The sequence below is a fragment of the Vombatus ursinus genome, unplaced genomic scaffold (genome assembly GCF_900497805.2).
Source record: "Vombatus ursinus unplaced genomic scaffold, bare-nosed wombat genome assembly UNPS02000749.1, whole genome shotgun sequence".
Lineage (NCBI taxonomy): Eukaryota > Metazoa > Chordata > Mammalia > Diprotodontia > Vombatidae > Vombatus > Vombatus ursinus.
Genome location: NW_020940527.1, coordinates 23,410,296 through 23,432,577, shown reverse-complemented (window position 1 = coordinate 23,432,577; position 22,282 = coordinate 23,410,296). Strand labels below are relative to the sequence as shown.

The window sequence follows — 22,282 nt, the reverse complement described above, 5'->3', positions numbered from 1 at the left end:
AGGGGTTCATGGTCCTTGGAGGTCTGATGTCACTGATTTATTTGGCTCTTCTCTGGCAGGCTGATGATCTCATTTGCTAGTGACCTCTCAACATATGTGTGGAAAGGCTACGTGTACTCTGTCCTCTTCTTTGTGGTGGCCCTCATCCAGTCCTTCTCCCTCCAGTGGTACTTCCAGTACTGTTTCGTCCTGGGCATGACTGTGCGGACGACCCTCGTGGCTTCGATTTATAGGAAGGTAAGCAGAATCATGGGCCTCCTTCGGAAAACAACCCCTGCTCCCAAATAGCTGCTATGATTGGAGCTATCATAAGAAAACAGAAGGAGAAGAGTCTGGGGTCAGTCTTTCCCATCATCCTTTATGTTTGGAGAACTGCAGAAGGCAAATGGGCCTTTGCCCAGTGGCAGAAATGGGGTTATCCGGCTGCTTCCTTAAGTCCAGGGAAAGGAACATGAGTAGCTGTATGCTCCAGGCATTCAGGGCATTTTCCGATTCCATATCATGACCAAGAAATCTGGTACGTCCCCCCAATTAGTGCATTGGTGGATCGAAAAGTTCATGAGACAGAGAGATTTGGTGAGAGAAGTAGCGATTGAGGTGGATCTAACCTGATCTCACACACAAGAATAAGAGGTTTATACTCACAAGGTTCAGAACCCAGAAATAACAAAATGTATCTGATAAAAGGTCATTCACTTGACCTCAGATGTGGAGGAAAAGAGTTCTTTCCACTCTAAGAATCCTTCACGTGCTGTAAGTGGTCCCCACTTCCCATGGGGGATGGCTCAGAAACATGTTCCTCCATCCATAAACCAATGGGTTTATGCCAATAAGGCTCAGACCCTAGAAATAATGAATTATGTCTAGTTAAAGGCAGGTCATTTGACCTCAAGTACGGTTTCCATGATTCTCTCCACTCCAAAAGTTCTTCACTTGCTACAAGTAGCCACACTGCCCTGACGTGGAGATGGCTCAGAATGACGTTCCTCCATCCATTGTGTCCAAGGCCAGAACCAATCACTCAATAAGTTGTTTGTTAACTAATTATTTTCTCCTTGCTCTCTTATTTTCCTCAATAAAAGGCTGCCTTTAAGGCCCTCTCCTTCAGCTCCAAAGTGGTGGTAATCTAGGGTACTAATTTAAGGTTTTATCTTTAGACATTGACCATCTCCAACAAAGCCCGGAAGCAGTACACTATTGGGGAAACAGTGAACCTGATGTCTGTGGATGCCCAGAGATTTATGGATATGACCAACTATATTCACCTGCTATGGTCATGCCCTTTTCAAATTGTGTTATCTATTATCTTCTTGTGGATGGAGCTGGGACCCTCTATCCTTGCGGGTCTAGCGTTAATGATACTGTTTATCCCCATTAATGCAGTACTGGCCACCAAAAGCAGAGCAATTCAGGTAAGAACATAAGGGAATAACTTCATCCCTTTAACACGTGGAAATGTAATCTGAAACCTTTCTTTCTCTTTTATAATTTCTGGATATGAAAGTTTGGGTTTATAGCCTGGGTGAAGGAAAGAAATGGTAAGACTTAGGTGAAATGATGAAAAATGAAGAAAGCAAAACCAGGAAAATGATATTACTGTTCACTAATCCATTAAGTACTTGCTATGTGCTCAATGCACTTACACTGTGCTAAATACTGGGGATACAAAAAAAAAAGCAAAAACAGACCCTGCCCAAAGGGAACTTACATTTCAGCAGGAGAAACAACATGTACATAAACAGTTTATACAAGATATGTATAGAGTAGATGGAAGGTGACCTTAAAGAGGAAGAGGGGGCGGGGGGGGGGGGAAGCAGTGATAAGAAGAAAAATCTTCTTTCAACAAGTAGCATATGAGCTGAATCTTTTTTAATTTTTTGGTTGGGGAGGCAATCAGGGTTAAGTGGATTGGGGTCACACAACTAATGAATGTCTGAGGCTGGATTTGAACTTAAGTACTCCTGACTTCAGGGCCAGTGCTCTATCTCCTGTGCCACCTAGCTGCCCCCTTTTTTAAATCATTATTATCAATTATTATTTTTATATGAGCTGAATCTTCAAGGAAGCGAGATTCTAAGAGGAATCCAAACTTGAAGTTTGGAGTCAAAGGGCTGCACTGAGGACCTAGAGGGCCACATGTGGCCTCAAGGCCACAGGTTCCCAGTGATACAAAACTACAGAAAAAGGAATGAGTTGGGGGAAGGATAGTTAATAAGTTCTATTTTAGACATGTTGAGTTTGAGATGCCAGAGTACAACCAGTTTGAAATGTTCAGTAGGCAGTTGCTAATTCAGACTGGGTCTCAGGAAAGAGTCTAGGGCTGAATATATAGATCTGGGAATAAGTTGATATTGAAATGTTCCTTGAATTCTTTCTAACTGATGAAATCACCAAATGAGAGAATATAAATAGAGAAGAGAAGAGGGCCCCGGGCAAAGCTGTGTGGCACACCCACAGTGAGTAGGAATGACATAGTGGAAAGTCCAGCAAAAGGGACTGAGAATAAGTGATCAGACTCATAGCAGGAAAACCAAGAGAGAGAGAGAGCAGAGTCCAGGAAAATCCAGAGAAGAGAGAATATCCAGGAGAAGAAGGTGGTTCATGGTTTCAAGTGCTGCACAGAGATCAAGAAGGGCGAGGACTGAGAAAAGACCTTTCAATTTGTCAGAACTTGGCAACTTTGGAAAAAGCAGTTCCACTTGAACAATGAGGTTAAAAGCCAGATGGCAGAAGGTTTAAAAGAGAGAGGAAAAAATAGATGCATTGAGTGTAGATAACTTTTTTCAAGAGATTTAACTAAGGAGAGGTGGGAGAGATACATGATGGTAGCTATTGTGAATGTAGGATGTAGCACAGGTATTTTTTATGGATAAGGGAGAGTGGACATGCTTGTGGATAGGGAGAAATAGAAGATTAGAGAAGTCAAGGATGATAGCAGAGGAGATCTTCTAGAGAAGATGGAAGGGGACAGGATCTGAAGTGGGATATACACACATGCAATATACATATGTGTATCTGTATGCATGTGTGTATAGATGCACACAATACATTTTCAACATGTACATGCATACGTGGATGTTTATAAGTAATATTTGTTGTTACTCAGTTGTTCATTTGTGTCCTACTTTTTGTGACCTTGTGGACTATAGTGTGCCAATGCTGTCCATGGGGTTTTCTTGGCAAGGATACGGGAATGGTTTGCCATTTCCTCCTCCAGTGGATTAAGGCAGAGGTTAAATGACTTGCCCAGGGTCACACAGCTAGTAAGTGTCTTAGGCTGGATTTGAACTCAGGTCTTCCTGACACCAGGCCCAGTGCTCTATCCACTGAGCCACCTAGCTGCCTCATATATAAATACATGTGTGTATGTATATATAGACACACATATACTTGTATATATGTATGTGCATATATACACATAGGTGTGAATGTATATGATATATATATATATATACTTATACATACATACATACATATATTCCTTCCCCCCTGGCAGGTTGATAACATGAAGAACAAGGACAAGCGTCTGAAGCTCATGAATGAGGTTCTCAGCGGGATAAAGGTGAGAAGCAGAGCCTGGGGCCGCCTCCCCCCCCCCCAGTGTGATCATAGGCATTCATTAGCTTCCTGACTTTCTTTTTTTATGACACAAATGATAAATTATATTTATACAGTAAGGAGTGTCAATAGCACAAATTCAAAAAAGCAGCCTTCTCCAGGATTATGAAAACAGTTTGGTAAATATTTCAGTTGTAACACTTGTGAAAAGCAGGCAAGGTTTGTGAGAGTCCAAAACGAACTATATAGTTTTTCCACAATCTGAGCAATATTAACACATACAGCACACATGAGAAAGAGTAACGGGACAAGGGGAGACGCAGCATGTCACCAGCTGGACTTCATGTGGGCTCAGAAAGACTGGAAACAGCACATGGGGAGCCCACCCACCCAAAGCCCCCACCCCCAACCAGCAGGGTCCCCTTCCCTTTCCTTGTCCTGTGCTAGGCCTCCTCCAGCATATGCTGTGGTTTTTATAGAGTTTAAAACTGACCAAATAAATACATAAAACCATACTTCAAGGTTCAAAGTCATACCAAGATTTTTTTTTCTCTTTGTTTTTTTATACAAAAGAATTTCTAACACTATTTGAACTTGGGTCAATTTGATCAATAAGGCTATTTTTGGATCCCTAACATGTTTAACCAAAGCACCTTTTTGGGAAAGTTAAAATCCAAGAGGGGAAGAGACAAATAAAACAAAAATTTCTTTTAATAATAAAGGGGTGGCTAAAGGATGGGGAAAGGGAGAATTCACTTACACGATGGCCCATCAGAGGGGAGCAACATAAGATCCTGAAACGGCTTTAAAACTTGAACACGACGGACATTTTTGTATGAGCTAATACTGCCCAGGTCTGCTACCTCTGGCAAATATTAAGCAAATACCAAGCTGAATCTTTTCCACAGACTATTTCATGATGGCCGGAGGTTGTTCCAAGTTGGAAATGAAATCAGGGCCCTGGAACTTGTAGGAAGAATCTTGTTTCCCCTCCCCCACCCAAAATTGGCTTCGGAGTAGTTCACAAACACTGCCTGACATAATTGTTTACGTAATTAAGAAGTGTGATTTTTGTTTTCCTAAGAGAGAAAGAAAGTGGTAGACAGTATTTAAAGTGGCTTGGTTGAATGGTTTTAAATAAGAGCATGCAAGCTATTCTCCCAGACCCACAGCCTTTTTCATTCATACCACCCCATGATGGTGGGTTTCCTATTCTCAGCTGTAAAGATCAGTTACTCTCCCTGAGCCCAAGAGAAAGTTGCTTTGAAAAGAAAAAAAAAATCCCTAATACTCTTATAAGTATGTGACTAAAAATCCACTGAACCTGTAATGACATACTTAAGCTTCCTGACTCATGAACAATTCAGAGATCTGATCCCTTTGTCCTGCTGAGTGTCATGGTCCAGCTGACACCCTACAGAATCTCATTTTCCATATCTTACTGCCCCTTATTCCTCCATTAAAGTTATCCATCCTCCAATGGCCCTTTGTGGTGTAATGGTGACCTAGGGTTTTCCAAGGCCGTGTTGGTGGAATGAGAGTTCTGGCAGTCACTGCCAAGCTGGAAAGACTTTGAGTAGGGACCTGGAGATGGACTGCTGTTGTCTGAGGACCAGTTTAGCTTAGTTCAGAGAGTTTCATCACCTGCTTGTCACCAGAGTGATGAATTCTTCAGCCACTGTTACTCTTGAAGACCATCTAATAAGTTATGTTGAAGCTGCGATCTACATTTTTGGAGGGACTATTCATACAGCAAAATCCTAGGCTCTTGAAATGTCGAAGTACTGCCCTCTCAGCTTTTGAACTTACTCAAAGACTTGCATTCTTGATCTTGCGGTTCCTTGCATTGACATGATGCACAGCTCAAATGCTTCTCTCCCAAAGCTTTCCATTTCACTGTAGAAATCTTATTCTAACTTTTGCCCAAGAGATTCTGTCCTGAGATCCCGATGGGCAATACTTTCCAAAGTGTATGTGTGGGTGACCAGAAACGTATCCTGGAAAAGGCAAAGAACTAGGAATCGGGAAATCTGGCCTTAATTTGCTGCATAGCTTTGGACAAGTCACTTCATCTTACCCCTCCTAATCTGTAAGATAAGGCTTTTGGACTAGTGGACCCCCAAGTTTCCTTTCAGCTCTAAAATTCAGTGGCCCTCTGACATTGCTAGATCCTGAAATACTTTGCCTGGGAGCCTTCATTTATAGAGCAGATCCAGGGGATTCGGAAGACGGAGTTGAAGAACTTGCGGTCATTTGCTGTGTTGCAGTCCTTTGTTGTATTCATCTTCAGCCTGGTCCCTGTTCTGGTGAGTGTGAGGGAACAAGTGGGGTCAGTGAAATGAGTGTTTTTGGTACCTTGGGGCAATTTCCTGGAGAGAGTCGACTGCCCCAGCCCCACCCCCACAAAGTTCTGGGTTCCGTCCATGTCATGACATGACAGTCAGTCAATCAACGGACATTTATTAAAGGTTTACTATGTGCCAGGCACCGAGCTAAGGGCTGGGGATACAAAGAAAAAACAAAAACAGTCTCTAATACCCTGGGTATAGTTTTCTCTGATGAGGCCCATCAATATGTAGCAAATGGGATGCAGTGGGGCCTACAGGCAAAGTAGGGTATATTCAGGGGTGTACTGGTAAAAATGTTTAACAATCAGCTGGGGGGGAGGCATGGGAAGAGTACACCAGACACACTTTTAAGTTTAATCTTAATTGTTAATATTTTCTCCATCACTCTCAAGTCTAGACAATCAACAATATTTGCAGATGCGCACACAGAAAATTAACAATCCACTCATATGGGCTGGTTCCAGCACACCCTGACTATACTGCATACGGGTGAAAGCCTCTTATTAAATTTTTGGTGTGAGCCGATCAGAGAGCAACACACCCTCGCCTGTGTAACCAAAACAGCTACAAAGCCCCCTTTCCCTTTCTGCCTTCAGCCAGGGGCAGCAGCAGAGAGCAACAAACCCTTATGAAAAGTTTCACCTTTCTCCAACTCCAGGGGGCGCTGAGGGGCAATAGATATCACTGGAGCTCTGGGCCAATAAAGTTAGTTCTCTCTGACCAATCAGGAGTCACTCGGCTGAAGCCTTCCATCTCCGCGCTGCTCCTACCTGCTTTTGTTCAGCTTTCGTTCAGCCCCTTCCCTTCATCCCTAGGGTGTTTTTTGGTCTGATTCTTTTTTCGCTCTGCCCGCACCTGCACCTGCACCTGCATCCCTTCTCCTGGTGTTCCGCGGCTTAAACCAGAGCCTCATGACTCTGAGTGACTCACCTTTTACTTAAAAAGCCACAGCTGCCCAAATTTCCCCTAACAAACCAATAGTCCTTTTAAAATCATACTTCAGCTTTTGAATGTTTATATGTGTAACTGGGCTTTGCCTGGATCACCTACGATGGAGGCACCCATGTGGGAAATGGAAGGAACCTGCTTCAGGGAGAAGACATAAAGTACTGCCACCGGGAGCTTTAAAATATAAGCTCTTTGAGACCAGGGACTGCTTCATTTTTGTCTTTGAATCCCCAGCACCCCAGCCTAGTGCCTGGCACAGGTAATAAACATTTATTAGGCACCCACTGTGTTCCAGGCACTGTGCAATAGACAGGGAGAGACTGAAGATAAATGAAAGGGTGGTGATGACAGAAAGGGCAATCTATTGGAGGAAATGGGATGGAATGAGGTTGTTTGTGCTGGTAAAGGGTTTTGCCTTGGTAAGAAGCAAGGCTATTTCATCTTGTGAGACAGAGGTAATGGGGGAGATCATGTCAGAAGGTATTTAAGTGATGTGAGATGAGGAGGTGGAAAGGAGAAGTAGTTCATGGCAAATGACCTCACTTTTTTCCTTAATATATGAGGCAAGAATCTCAGCTGAGAGGGTTGGGGTAGGTGCTCAATAAGTGCTCATTAATTGATTGACCCCCAAATGATATGTTTTGAGAGTATGTATTTGAGGGCCAGATTCAATTTTCTCTATGACCTTATGATTCTCAGGTATCAGTGGTCACTTTTACTGTCTATGTCCTGGTGGATGAGAATAATGTTTTGGATGCACAAAAAGCCTTCACTTCTATCACTCTGTTTAACCTACTCCGTTTCCCCCTGGCCATGATCCCAATGTTGATTAGTACCCTACTCCAGGTAAGTGGCAGCAGCAGCAACAGTAGTAATTATAATGATAATAATAATAATAATGAGTAGTGGTAGTAGTAGTAGAAATAATAATGATAATAATAATAATGTGTAGTAGTATAGTAATAATAATGATAATTATAATGTGTAGTAGTAATGATAAGGATAGTAGTAATGAGTGGTAGCAGTAGTAAGAGGAGTAATGATAATGATAATAGTAATGAGTAGAAGTAGAAATAGTACTAGTAATGATAATGATAATAATAATGTATAGTAGTAGTTAGTAGTAATGATAATAATAATAGCAATGAGTAGTAGCAATAGTAAGAGGAATAATGATAATGATAATAGTAATGAGTAGGAGTAGAAATAGTAGTAGTAATGATAATGTTAATAATAATAATGATGATGATGATTACCGCTCAGTCCTTTAAGGTATACAAAGCATTTTGCATATGTTATATTATTTGATTTTCATTATATCCCGATAAGGTAGAGGCTATTATGATTTCAGTTTTACAGACTAAGAAACTGAGGCTGAAAAAGATTAAGTGATTTTCCCAGGATCAAACAGCTAATAAGTGTCTGAGGCAGGATTCAAACTCAGGTCATCCTGACTCCACTATTTTACCTTGCTGCTAAGAGCATACTATGATGAGGTTTATAGCATGGGTCTATAATTTCAAAGGGACTGAGAATGACCCATCATATAGAGCAGAACATAGGATAATAGAATTCGAAGGGGGTTTAGAGAGCTTCCTCTCCTAATTCCCCAATTTATAGATGAAGAAACCAAGGCCTAGAGGGATGAAGTTATTTGCTCAAAGCATTGGGTGTTCTGAGAATACTTTGGTGATTTTCCAGGTAGACAAGGGGCCTTTCCCAACAACGCTGCCATTCTAGGGGCTTATTGGTCTTCTAGAGCTGTCTGGTATGACTTTTGTCAAGTCACTTAATAGTTCGGAGCCTTAGCTACACTATCTGTAAAATGGAGATAATATCTATTGTACCTGTGTCACTGGAAAGTATCAGGTACAAATGTTCTCTTTGATGTACGAGCACTTCTTGACTTGACCACTTATTCTTCCCCCTGGGGTTTGAAATGTTCCTGTGATGCTCCTAGTGAGTTAAAGAGTCTCCTCTCTCAGTTTTTGTGACCTCTTCCATAGAAGTCTCCAGCCTCCACAACCACGAATACTTTCAGTGACTTCTTCCACATTTCATCCCTTTCTGTTGTGTCAGAGGGTCCTACCATAGGTAGGAAACTCAGTGACACACAGAGAAGGAAGATATCTTATATTGTATCATATGGGGATGTTGGAGGCATAACTTCCATAAGTGAGGCACCACCAGGGAGCATCAACACTGAGGAGCCCAGGTTTGTTGGGTGGCTTTTAATTCTTAAGAATACTTTGTACTTTCTTGTAGGTTAGTGTTTCCACTGAGCGTCTGGAAAAGTACTTGACTGGAGATAATTTGGATACATCCAATATTGGACAAGATGTCCCTTCTGGTAAATGATGGCTTTTGGAAACTGGGTCAAGTTTACCCACCAGTAGCATGCAGGGCAGTGATTCCTAAACCTATTTTTGCATCTCCATAGTAGTTATAATTTTCCCATTGAGGGGAGCAAGGAGAAATGAGTAGGGTGGGTGTCACCAAATTCTCAAAACAAAACGATTTTATATTTAAATATTAAAAGTATATATACCATATGGTATATTGAGCAACCACTGGGGCATCACAGACCTAGAGGATAAATTACTGGACTGAGAATAAAGGGACATGTATTGTAGCCATAGGCCATCCATGAATTTAACATGCAACCTGGGCCCCCATATGTTAGGTATGCCACCATAGTAATCATGAGCACAGAGTGAAGTGGGGCCAGGAGAACTGACATGAATGCAGATAAAGGAGAAGTATCGATGTAGGCAGATCTTCAGAAGGGTCTAGAAACTGGAAATCAGAGCAGTGAAGACCAGCCATCCATCAATCCACAAGCATCTATTAAGTGCCTACTACGAGCCAGGCATTGTCCTAGGTGCTGGGGATGAGAGTACAAAGGATGAGACCATCTCTACTCTCATTGTGCTTCTATTCAAATATCGGAGACAAGCACATAGACAGTGTAAACAGCATAAATATAAAGTGAATAACCACAAGGCAGTTTGGAGAGTGGACATTAGCAGGAGCAAGAGCAGAAGAGCATTCTGAAGAGGGAGGAGCCTTTAAGAAATGAAGGTCAGAGGCAGGCAATGACTGATCAAAACTAGCTACTAAGGAAGGACTTAAAAGATCATGGCTGGTATTGGGGGAGATAGTCTGGGTAGCAAGACTCCAGCCAAGGAAACTGGATAGGGTCTGAGACACCCACAATAGCAAAGACCTGAGCCAATCCTGGTCTCATCCTAGTAGCTTTTATATACTTCCTTTTGTGGCAGGAACCAGTCTCTAAAAATACATAGTCTGGGACAAGGGGGATTCACCTTGTTGGAATAGAAACTGAGGGGCAGTTCAAACGATAGACCTGGGCACATGTTCTGTCTTGTCTCTAGCTGAAAGAGCTTACATTTCTCTCAACAGGCAAAGCTATTCAGTTCCACGAGGCCTCCTTTACCTGGGACCGAAGTATCGAGCCAGCTGTCCAAAAGTGAGTAGTCAACTCCTCTGCCATTTTCTGGAGAGTTCTCTTTGCTGTTGCCACGGATCTCAGAGCCTTAAAATGAAGCTTTTTTCTGTATAAGTTCTCTGAGTGAAACAGACAGAAAAATCCATGTGACAGAAGATTTTTCTAAGATAGAGGAGGGGGAGAAAAAAAGCTACAGATTCATGGTCAGATGAATTCCTCAAGATAAAAGTTTGGAAGAATTTGATAGCACCAAATAACTGAAATCTCTTTTCCCTTTGACTGTATGATTGGTATTGAACTATACAGATCTGACTCAGACTCACCACAGTCTTTAATTCTGTCTTTACTGGAATATTCTCTGCTAAAGTCCTACTCTGAAGCTTCTTCATTATTTAGAGGAATTCTGGGTTATCAAAGCCAATGCCAGTGGAACACAAAGACTTCCAGAACAGGGCATTGATCTTAAAACTAAAAATTAAATTTGCTTTCAAGTTTAAAAGTCCCTTTCTTTTATGCTAGATTCCTCATCCCAATTGCCATAGAGAGCTGAGCTCTACCAAAGCAGATCAGCAACTCCTCTGAAACAGATAGTCGTGGAGAAGGCATTCAGATCATATTTTTTTCTGAACAAAGAGATCCGTTGATGGGTTACCATGTCTTAGATTTCTTGGGTACATTAGAAAGAGTACTGGATTTAGAAATCAGAGGAAGCGAGATTGACTTCCATCTTTACCACTTACAAGTCAATTAATCTTTCCAGGCCTTTTGTAAAATGAGATTGGATCAGATAATCTCTAAATATATGATGCTAGATCCCAACTTCTCCTGTACCAATTTTTGACTAGGAGGACATAAGGTAGAGGCTTTGATGACTATGGCAGAGAAAAGGGGTGTGTGTGTGTGTGTGTGTGTGTGTGTAAATTGGTGTGTTTACTTAATATGTGTGTGTGCATTTCTGTATTTGTGTAAATGAAATATGGTTAGAGCTATGAGGTATGCATGGGAAAAGTGGTAGACTGGGGGTTGGCTCAATGAGAGTGGGGATTGAGACTCTTTTGCTCCTCCTTGTTCCTGACTAGTAACTGTGTTATAGACTGGAAGAGACTGGAAGACATTGCCTATGGTTCTAAATGTGTTGGAAAGTGGAGGGTTAAGAAATTTGTCTTGTCTAGAATGCAGGAATTCATGAAAACATGTTGGGTGCCTTCCTTGAATAGAATGTAAGTTCCCTGAGGGCAAGGACTATTTAATTTTCATTTTCGTATCCCCCTTGCCCGGCACAGTATCTTAAGTCTTTTTTTCCTTTTATTTTTTGGACTGAACCTGTGACAAAATTCCTTTTACCAATGCAGATTGGCAATTTCCCTGCAATTTATAGTTTTTAGAATGTTGCCTGGGGTCCTGAGAAATTCAATGACTTGCCCAGTGTCACAGGGCCTGTATGTGTCAGAGACAGGACTTGATCCTGGGTCTGCATGACTCTAAGTCTGGCTCTTTCTCCATGGCCTAGGATGCCTCTTCCCGTGCACATCCTTAGTAAGTATTTAATAAAAGCGTGCTGAATTGAATAGTTGGGCATAGCTCTGGTAGAAATGATGGAGGGAGAAACTAAGTCTCCAGCTTTGAAGAATAAGGATGTCCCCATGCCAGACTCCCCTTGAAGACTCTGGGCTTTGGCCTCTCTATGATTCTCTCTGTCTCTTTATTTCTATGTCTCTGTCCCTCTGTCTCTGTCTAACTCTGTCTCTCTCCCTCCCTCCTTTGTTCCCCTAAATGGCCTCTTTTCTCTTTCAGCGTGACTCTGGACGTTAAGACAGGCCAACTGGTAGCTGTGGTAGGGGCTGTTGGCTCTGGGAAATCCTCTCTAATGGCAGCCATGTTGGGCGAAATGGAACCCATCCATGGGCACATCAATATCAAGGTGAGGGGAAACTTCAGTCACAAAGCTGGATGATGCACCTCTGACATTTGATCGTAGAGGCAGGAATCAATGTCTTAAGGAAACTGAAAAATTAAATTTCTTAATGAAATTAAGACATTTTGGGTCTGAAAACTGGAAGTCACAGTTAGCCCTTTTTTCTCATTTGAAAACATGTGCTGGAGGTAAAAGCCTAGTTATAACATCAGCTCTGGATTGTTCTCGGACTAGAGATGAATGAATGAATGAATGAATGATATTTATTAACCTTTTACTATAGGCAAAGTACTGTGTAAAGTGATAAAGATACAAGTAGAAAAGTATGACTGTCCCTGCTCTCAAGGCTCTCCCACTGTAATGGAGGAGAGATCACATATATGGGAGGTTTCAGCTGCAAGGCAGACAGAAAGGCACCATGATACTTAGGATGCCATGGCAATGAGGGTAATGAATGCCTCTTCCTATGTTTGGAAACATGCTCATTGTGACTGAAAAGGCTGCCCTTTCCGTTCTATGTCTAGGCTCCTCCTTCAAAATCCAGTCAGTCCAACTAGGTCAGATTCTACTCCTAGATTATGTTAGTTTGGATATGGGTAATCCTTGAGTCAAAGGGCCCTTTGTATAAGATTAGCTTCATTCATTCATTCATTCAGTAAACACTTACTTAGTGCCTATTATGTGCCAGGCACTATGCTAAGTGCTTCATTGATGAAGATGGATTACTCAGTGCTTTGTGCCTGCAAGGGAGGAGTTGGTGAAAGCTATATAGTAGAGAGATCCTGGTCTTCTGACTTCCAGCTTTGAGAGAATTTATCTCATTCCAGACTCTCCTCCGGTTCCTAAAAGGACAGAAAGACTCTGGGAAGAAGCTGACATATATACTGGCCCTTTGAGCCAAGGGTTACATATGACTATCCAAAAATGTCATATTCTCAGAGCAATCCTATTCTGCCACTAAATGGCCCTATTGTGAGGTACAATTCTAAACAGATCTTCTTTTTGAGAAGTATGCAAAGCAGTTCTATGCTATCCCAGATGTTATTCTCTGGCACCTAATTTCTACCTCTTTGCTGCAGTTCTTTTTACCTCCTCCATCAATGGCATATCTGTGTTCGTCCTAATCATTCAGGGTTGACTAGGACCTGGGTATCTACAGATATGTGCCCTGTGCCCTCACCTCCTGAGCCCCAAATCTTCCTGTTCTTTATCCTTGAGGATCACACAGGGAAGACAAAATTCCAAAAAGATATGGACTATCAAATGGTGAATGTCTCCATGGTCAGTGCAGTGGGTGCTGGCCATGCTTCTAGATACTGGGTGCCCAAGTGGCCTCTTCCTATCTCTGTTTCTCAAAATTAAAGCACTAGAAACATCATTCTTTTCTTATCTTATCCTCTTTGCTCCTTCATTTTCATTGTGTTTAGAACTGTAATTGTCAACATGATCTTCTCTTTTTCCATCCAGGGCTCCATAGCCTACGTCCCTCAGCAGTCATGGATCCAGAATGGCACCCTAAGAGACAACATTCTGTTTGGATCCCCATTGGATGAAAAGAGATACCAGCAGATTCTAGAGGCCTGTGCTCTCCTCCCCGATTTGAAAATACTGCCTGCAGGAGACCTCACTGAAATTGGAGAGAAGGTACTTGGAGCTCAAAGTGATTTGGGGTCCGAGAATCAGAGAGCTGGGAGGGTCCTTAGAAGTCATAGGATCATAGATTTAGGGAAAGGGAACTTGGAGGTCATCCAATCCACACACACCCCCATTTCATAGATGAGGAAAGTGGGGTCCAGAGAGATGAAGTGATTTGCTAAAGGCTACAAAGGTATTAAATGGTCCAATCAGGATTTGAATCCAAATTGCATGGCTCCAGCCATCTCTCCACTGCACCATTCTGCCATGCATTCTAGCATGGTATTCACTAGTAGTAATAATAATAATAATAATAATAATAATAATAATAATAATAATATGCCAGGGCAGCTAGGTGGCTCAGTGGATGGTACCAGCCCTGGAGTCAGGTGGACCTGAGTTCAAATCTGGCCTCAGACACTTGACACTTACTAGCTGTGTGACTCTGGGCAAGTCACTTAACCCCATTGCCTAGCGCCAAAAAAAATAATAATAATAGTAATAACAGTAATGAGTATTTTAAAAGTGCAGAGTATTCTACCTACATCACCTCGTCTGTGCCTCATGACAACCTGAGTTGGGCACCAGTGTTAATATTTTCCACCTTACACCGCCTGCCTTCACCTCCATTTTACAGATGAATAAACTGAGGTTCTTTGGAGTTAAATGACTCGCCCAAGGTCACCCAGTTAGTAAGCGGCAGTCAAGACCTGAACCAAAGTCTTCTGGCTCTTATTTTGATGCTCTTTCCACTATGCTATATTGCCTTCCTTAGGAGGGTGAGGGTAATGGAGGCCTCTGGACTTCTAACCCCAAGCTAGAAGTCTTCTTCTTCACCCCGTCCGAGTGACTCACAGTGTTTTTGGTCTGTATTGATTTGGGGGGGGGGCTACATGAGCACAGCATTACTGTGTGAGGTCCATAGTGAAGAAATTCTGAAGATAAAAGAAGGCTGGAGAAACCAGATGGTAAGGACTCCACAAAAAAGAGCAACTAAATGATTGTCTATAAGGGGCAGCTAAATGGCACAGTGGTTAGAGCACCAGACCTGGAGTCAGGAAGACCTGAGTTCAAATGCAGCCTCAGACACTTATTAGCTACATGACCCTGGGCAAGTTATTCAGTCTCTCCAAGCCTCAATTTCCTCATTTGTGAAGTGATAATAATAATAACACCTAACTCCCAGAGCACATGGTGGGAATCAAATGAGATCATGCAGGTAAAACAATTTGTAAACTTTAAAGCAGGTACTTAAATGTGAGCTGGAGAAGCTAGTTGGTGCAGTGCATAGAGCACTCGGCTGGGAATCAGGAAGACTCATCTTCCTGAGTTCAAATCCATCCTCAGACACTTACTAGCTGTGTGACCCTGGGCAAGTCACTTCACCCAGTCTGCCTCAGTTGCTCATCTGTAAAATGAGCTAGAGAAGGAAATAGAAAACCATTCCACTATCTTTGCCAAGAAAACTCTAAATGGGGTCACGAAGAGTTAGACATGACTGAAATGACTGAACGGCAAATGTGAGCTATTATTATTATTCTTAGCTCTCTTGTGCCTAAGAAGTGGGATGAACTGAAATGCTTTTTTTTTCTTTTTTTTTTAGGGCATAAACCTCAGTGGAGGGCAGAAACAGCGCATCAGCCTAGCCAGAGCGGTCTACAACAGCTCGGACATCTATATTTTGGATGACCCACTCTCAGCTGTAGACTCTCACGTAGGGAAGCATCTTTTCAACAAAGTCATTGGCCCGAATGGGCTACTGAAAGACAAGGTAAGAATGTCAAGGGAGGCAGCTGCGGCAGCCTACCCACGCGTCCATCATCAAGCATTTATATAGCACCCACTGTGTACCAGGGATACACATATGGAAGATCATTCACCTCTGCTCCTGATGAACTCACACTGCTTCTTTGTCAATCACAGCTACCTCCCTTGGGGTGGAGAGGGAGAGAGGGAGAAAGAGAGAGAGAGAGAGAGAGAGAGAGAGAGAGAGAGAGAGAGAGAGAGAGAGAGAGAGAGTGCGTGTCAGAGTCAGAGTCAGAGTCCTTTAGGACAAGATAGCACTGCATTGAGTTCAAAGCTAGGTTCAACACTGAACTGGGAGTCTCACATTCGTGTGGCCACTTCTCATCTGAGCATCCTTGGGCAAACCACTTACCTTCTTCCATCTTTAAAAGGGACTGCAGCATGTGTCCCAGTTATGAAAAGTGTGTTTTGTGAATTCCAAAGTGCCGTGTAAAGTAGCGGTAAGTGGCTGCAATTGCTGTTACGCTTCTTTCCACAAGAACAACACATTCTGTTCCTCTCCCATCTCTGCCTTTGTGCTAGAGGTCCCTCAGTCCCTCCTCTTAAAGTGCTTTGGTTCCTGCAAATCTCAGCTCAAGTTCCACCTTCCACATGAAGGCATTCTTGATCCCCCGTGACTGATGTCTTGTCCCTCACCACATCAGTTTTTATTCACTTTGGGTATTCTTATATACATGCATACTGTGTCCCCCAGAAGAATGTAAGCTCCCTGGATGCAGGAGGGCTCCTCTTTTTTGTCTTTGTATACCCAGAGTCAAGCATAGTGCCCTACAAATAGTAGGTGTTTAATAAATGCTTCTTGATTGATTGATAATAAGGGGCAGAGCTGAAGTCCTCTGTCACCAGAGCCGATGCTCTTTTTCACCTTTCTGTGTGATGCAGAACTATTCTGGGGTCCTCTTAACATAAAATTCCCTGTATCAAAATCAGGCACCCTGTGTTGCTTGATTTCATTGGCTAGCGCTCCATGGCTCTGGTCATTCTGCGGACCTATTAGCTTCATTATATAGGGTGCCCCAAAGGTCTTGGTGCAGTTTTAAACTTTTAAACTGCACCAAGACCTTTGACACCCCTTGTATACCCTCAGGTCACAGATTGTACCCCCCTTCCCCCACCAATCAAAAAATTGATATTGTTTCACCTGGTCAAAACAACTCAAAATGTTAGTGCCACTATGTCTCTTGAGTGGAATAGAATTATTATTATTATTATTATTATTATTAATATGGGCTTGAGAAAAGTTAGGAAATGAGGTAGAGTGGGGCCCCCAGATTGGGGCCAGAGTGAGTTCCAAAGGCATTCCTTTCCTTGGTCGCTTTTATGGGATGGAGGGAGATTATATTTACAGCCCACCCCAGCAGGAGCGGATGATGGACTTGGGATACCCAATGATTCCATTTTGCAGACTCGCCTCTTGGTGACGCATGGCATTCATTTCCTTCCCCAAGTGGATGAGATTGTGGTCTTGGCGAATGGCACCGTAGTGGAGAAAGGATCCTACAATGCTCTATTGGCTAACAGGGCGACGTTTGCCAAGAATCTGAAGCTATATGCCAAGCAAGGCGGCTCGGAAGGAGAGGCCACAGGTATGGGAGTGAATGTCACATAAGATACAACTGCACCTGGGAGTTAGTATCGGGCCATGGGGTTTACTATTCTGTATACATGAGCTAAGGTTCCTATTAAAAATTGGGTGTGGATCACCAGCACCTTTAATTAAGGTGCTTGGAGATTATTTATCCAGACTCAGTCCCTAACTCAGACTTCAGACTCAGTCCCTGAAACTCTGGGATACAATGAATGAATGAATGAAATATATGGGAGGGCGGTGTATAGAAGAGCATTAAAAAAAAAAAAAAAGCTTTGTTCATGGAACATGTCAAAATATGTGTGTGTGTGTGTTCATCACTTATCAACTCAACCTCAAGAGTGACACCCTGCTGGCCTTCACTTCAGAGGCATCCCTGGCACATAAGTCCACTCGTTAGGGATGCTACACTTCTATTGGCTTAGAGCCTTAACCCCCAAACCCAGTAAAATCGCTCCTTGGCACCGTCCATCTTTACTATTCATTCCCTTTAACATGTAAGCAGGTTGTATTAAAAGAGAAACAACATTATCCACAAACCACGAGCTATTAGGTATGATAGGGACAGAGACTAGCCCCATGATTCCATTGATGTAAGAACGCCTTCTGCCATTGCCATTTGGCACCTGAGGCTGCTAGGGACCGCCGTGGAGGAGAATATTGGGCTCATCTTCCTGAGTTCAAATTTGGCCTCAGACACTTCCTGGCTGTGTGACCCTGGGCAAGTCACTTAACCCTGTTTGCCTCAGTTTCCATTTGTAAAATGAGCTGGAGAAGAAAGTGGCAAAAACACTCCAGTATCTTTGCCAAGAAAACCTCAGATGGAGTCATGAAGAATCAGACATGACTGAAATGGTTGAACAACAACAATAACAATATAATCATTGGCATTTATATAATGCTTTAGGGTTTGCGAAGCACTTTACAAATATCTCGTGTCTCAACCCTGGGAGGTAGGTGCTACTGTTATCTCCATTTTACAGATGAGGAGTCTCAGGTAGGAACTGATTAAGTGACTTGCCCAGGGTCACACACCTACTATCTGAGGCAGGATTCGAACTCAGATCTTTCTGACTCCAAATCCAGCATTCCATTCACTGGGCCATCAAGCTCCCTCTGAAACAGATTTTATCTGCTTCATGTGAAGGCCCGGAATGTGTGGAGCAGTAGTGGTTAGAAAAGGAAATATTCCCACCATTTTCCAGTCTACTCTAGGCAAAAGGTACAGATAACTCCTGAAACATCACGGTGTTCTATATCCAGAACTGAGGTCTCTTTGCGAGATTATTGGCATGTGGGTAAAGGGTAAGATCGAGATTCTCCATGCATCGATCTGGGGAATGGTATGGTTTCTATAGATAGGAATGCTGTTTCCTCTTTTTGCTTCTATTTCTATGATCCTTATGTCTCTCTCTAGTTGGTGATGGGAGTGAAAGTGAAGATGAAGATGACCTTGGATTAGTACCAAGTGTAGAAGAGATTCCTAATGAAGCGGTCTCCTTGGTCCTAAGAAGAGAGAATAGCTTTCAACGAACACTCAGTCGAAGGTTGGGAACCTGTCCTTTAGCAGCAGACCCTGCTGCTTCCGTGTTCTGATTTTACCCTGGGTATTTAGCCTAAAGAAAGGAGCTGTTAGACTCTTAGTGTCAAGGTATCCTAGATGTGGAAGTAAAAGAGACCTCAGAGGCCGTCTAGTATGATTGTCTCGTTTTACAGATGAGGGAACTGAGAGGCAGAGAACTCAAGCGACTTGGCCAAGGTCACCTGGGTAGTAAGTGATATAGGATTCCATTTAAGGTCCTTTGATGCCAAAGTTCAGTGTCATTTCCACTGCACCATCTTTCTCTGCCTCAGTGGATGGAGGGGCAGGGGAAGGCTTGAGGAGGGGACTAGGCATGTGTGTGTGTGTGTGTGTGTGTGTGTGTTTGTGTGTGTGTGTTTCAGTAAGGATTGAAATGTCAGCCCTTCTAGAATGACTGCGTAGATCAGAATGGATCCCAACTAGAAAGAGCAGCATCTGCTTGCAGAAAGAGGATTTGTGAGGCTGCCTTCAGCACACCTAGGGATGGTCTTTTTCTACTCCCCTTCAGATCCAGGTCTAACAGCAACAGACGTCAGAAGTCCCTCCGAAATTCCCTAAAAGTTGGTAATATGAAGCCAAAGCAAAAAGAAAATGAAGAAGTGGTGAAAGGACAGAAACTAATTGAGAAAGAAGTGGTAGAAACTGGAAAGGTAAACAAACTAACAAACAAACATCAGCGTTAGTATTATCATTTTTTAGCTCAGAATTTCAGAACCACAAGCATAGGTGAGACCTAGTGTGTATACAGGCATATCCTACTTAATTGTTTCATTGTTCCTGCAAAAAAACAAAACAAAACAAACTAATGCCAGGTGAAATAACATTATGGGGAGCAGTTAGTTCCATAGAAACAATGTATAGGTAAGAAAGTGATGATGCTCAGGAGGGTTAATACTACTGGGCTTCAAACATCATCTGAATTATATTCAGCCAATTGATGTTGTGGTTGATATGGTTTGTTTGTGATATATTGTGATATATTAATATATTGTGATATATATAATTAATGTTATTGGAAAACAACATTGCTCTTCCCTTTGCACTGTACCCCCCCCACGTGCACATACTATCTCCAGGGGATCACTCACAACCTGGTGAGTGTTTACCTTGATGGGCATATGGATATTTGTCCATTGGCCTGACCCAGGCTCAGGCACCATGGGAAAATGGCTGCTAGAATTTGCTACCAGCTTCTCTTCTCATCAAGGTTGTTGGGTCATTACAGGCAGCTCCTAACCACAAAGGTATCAAGGGATCTCCTATTGATGATGATGGTAGTGGTGGTGGTGGTGGTGGTGATGGTGGTGATAGTGATAATGATGGTGATGATGATGATGATGATGATGATGATGATGATGATGATAATGATGATGGTGTGGGGGCTTTCTAGGTGAAGATGTCCATATTCCTGAAGTACCTGAATTCAATGGGATGGTGGTTTATCACCTTTATCCTCCTTGCTTACATGGGAAATTCTGCGGCTTTCATGGGATCCAACTTCTGGCTCAGTGCATGGACCAGTGACTCCCAGACTTACAGGAATAAAACTTATCCAACCTCTCAGCGGGACTTGAGAATTGCAATCTATGGAGTTCTAGGATTTGCTCAAGGTTGGTCTAATGACTCCTCTCTATAATAGAAAAAAAAAACATTTCATGTCTGGGGGTTGGAGAAGAGGATTGGGGCAACTTTTCTCCACCCAGAGCAAGGCACTGACTGGAGCAATGACCACTTTTAGGTTTCTTTGTGCTTTTGGCAAGTCTTCTGTCCACCTTTGGCAGCAGGCATGCCTCCCGAAGCCTGCACACACAGCTGCTGGACAACATCCTTCGAGCGCCCATGAGCTTTTTTGACACAACTCCCACAGGCAGGATTGTGAACAGGTTTGCCAATGTGAGTACTTGAAAAGCAGTTGGGATTTTTGAGATCTGAAGATCCCTGTATTTCTGTCTGAGGTTGAAGTCTCCTTACTAATGTTGTACACCTCTATCTCTTACAGCAGTGGAGGAGAGGTAGAGAAAAACCTTGCCCCAGCTGTGGAACAAGACCAGGAATCTTTAGGCTCTTCTGTTGGGGCAAGAGGGGTCCTTTCCTAGCATAGGCTTAGTTTAGCCAGCTTGCTTTATTCACTTGCTTGAGAGAAAAGAAGGGAAAGTTATCATTGTAGGTAGGTTTTGAGTTCTTTTTCCCTTGCAGGGAAAGGTCCAGATCCCAGATGCTCTTCAGGCAGCAAGCAACTAGATCATGATACAATTCATCTCCATCAATCAACCAGCAAGCATTTAAGTGCCTACTATATGATAGACACTGTGCTAAACACTGGAGGTTCAAAACAAAAATGAAAGAGTCCCTGTTGTCAAAGAAGTTACATTCTATTGCGACGACAACATAGATGCATACAAAAATATATAAAAGGATATAAATAGTTATTAAGCAATAGAACAAAAAAATAGAACCAAATCTTTAACTTGGGTGGGGAGACTGGGACTTTGTGCCATAGTGCTGATATTCAGAAGGGACAAAATTTTAAAACAATGATTTTAAAAGATTGTACAACTTTAAATTTTGTTACATTTCTATCTGGACAATCCCACAGTGTCATAGAAACTAGTTAGCAAGAAAAATAATTTAAACTAGGAGGCTTCCAGAAGCTTCCTCCTTACTCCCAAATCACAGATGAGCTCCTCCCCAACACCACCCCACTCTACATTTTTTCAAACAGTGGTTTCTGCAGATACACCTAGGAGTATCTTAGTGTCTCTCCTCTTCATGGGAATGGTATCTGGAGTTTCTGTCTCCACGGCTGATTTGAGGGCATGTTAAATGCCACTTACCTTAGGGCATAAAAAGCAATACTTAATAGTTCTACATAAAATTGGTTGCCAGTAGAATCTTTTTTGCTGCCCACTTCTAGATATGGTTTTGATATGATCAGGGCCAGTGTGACTCTGGTCCAATCCCAGTTCAGAGATCTCTCAGGACACTATTAGCCTTAGGCCAGCCACCCTGGTCTGATCTAGGAACCAATTTAATAGGCCTATATCTAGTGTAGTAAAACAGGGATAACCAAGGGGCAAGACAAACTAGCACTGACTTCTGGAGGGCAGCACAATTTGAATGGGCCTGCTTTGAGTTAGCACCAGACTGAATTCACCTCTGGGGATAGGGTCATTCATAAGATCATAGATTTAGAGCTGGCAGGGACCTTAGTGATTCTTTAGTGCCAACTTTCTCATTTTATAGATGGGGAAACAGACCAAAATGGGTAAATTACTTGTTCAGGATCACACAGAAAGTCTGACGCCAACTTGAGTGCCATCCCCACAAGAAGCTCATTCAATTCAATCTAACAAACATTTTATAAGACCTGCTGTGTCGAGAGAGAGAGAGAGAGAGAGAGAGAGAGAGAGAGAGAGAGAGAGAGAGAGAGAGA

At 42.6% G+C, this 22,282-nt stretch overlaps 1 protein-coding gene across 3 annotated transcripts in view; it reads left to right on the top strand.

The window, feature by feature from the left end:
• ABCC2 (ATP binding cassette subfamily C member 2) overlaps positions 1–22,282 on the top strand; it is a 72,102-nt gene that overhangs the window by 30,793 nt on the left and 19,027 nt on the right. For all 3 annotated transcript variants that reach the window (XM_027859415.1, XM_027859428.1, XM_027859421.1), the window contains 15 exons: positions 60–237; positions 1,158–1,412; positions 3,497–3,562; positions 5,727–5,864; positions 7,554–7,700; positions 9,120–9,204; positions 10,278–10,344; positions 12,118–12,244; positions 13,706–13,882; positions 15,477–15,644; positions 17,085–17,265; positions 18,685–18,814; positions 19,358–19,499; positions 20,240–20,459; positions 20,588–20,742. In XM_027859415.1, coding sequence (XP_027715216.1) covers positions 60–237; positions 1,158–1,412; positions 3,497–3,562; positions 5,727–5,864; positions 7,554–7,700; positions 9,120–9,204; positions 10,278–10,344; positions 12,118–12,244; positions 13,706–13,882; positions 15,477–15,644; positions 17,085–17,265; positions 18,685–18,814; positions 19,358–19,499; positions 20,240–20,459; positions 20,588–20,742 — 2,236 coding nt within the window. The remainder of the gene's footprint in view (positions 1–59; positions 238–1,157; positions 1,413–3,496; positions 3,563–5,726; positions 5,865–7,553; positions 7,701–9,119; positions 9,205–10,277; positions 10,345–12,117; positions 12,245–13,705; positions 13,883–15,476; positions 15,645–17,084; positions 17,266–18,684; positions 18,815–19,357; positions 19,500–20,239; positions 20,460–20,587; positions 20,743–22,282) is intronic.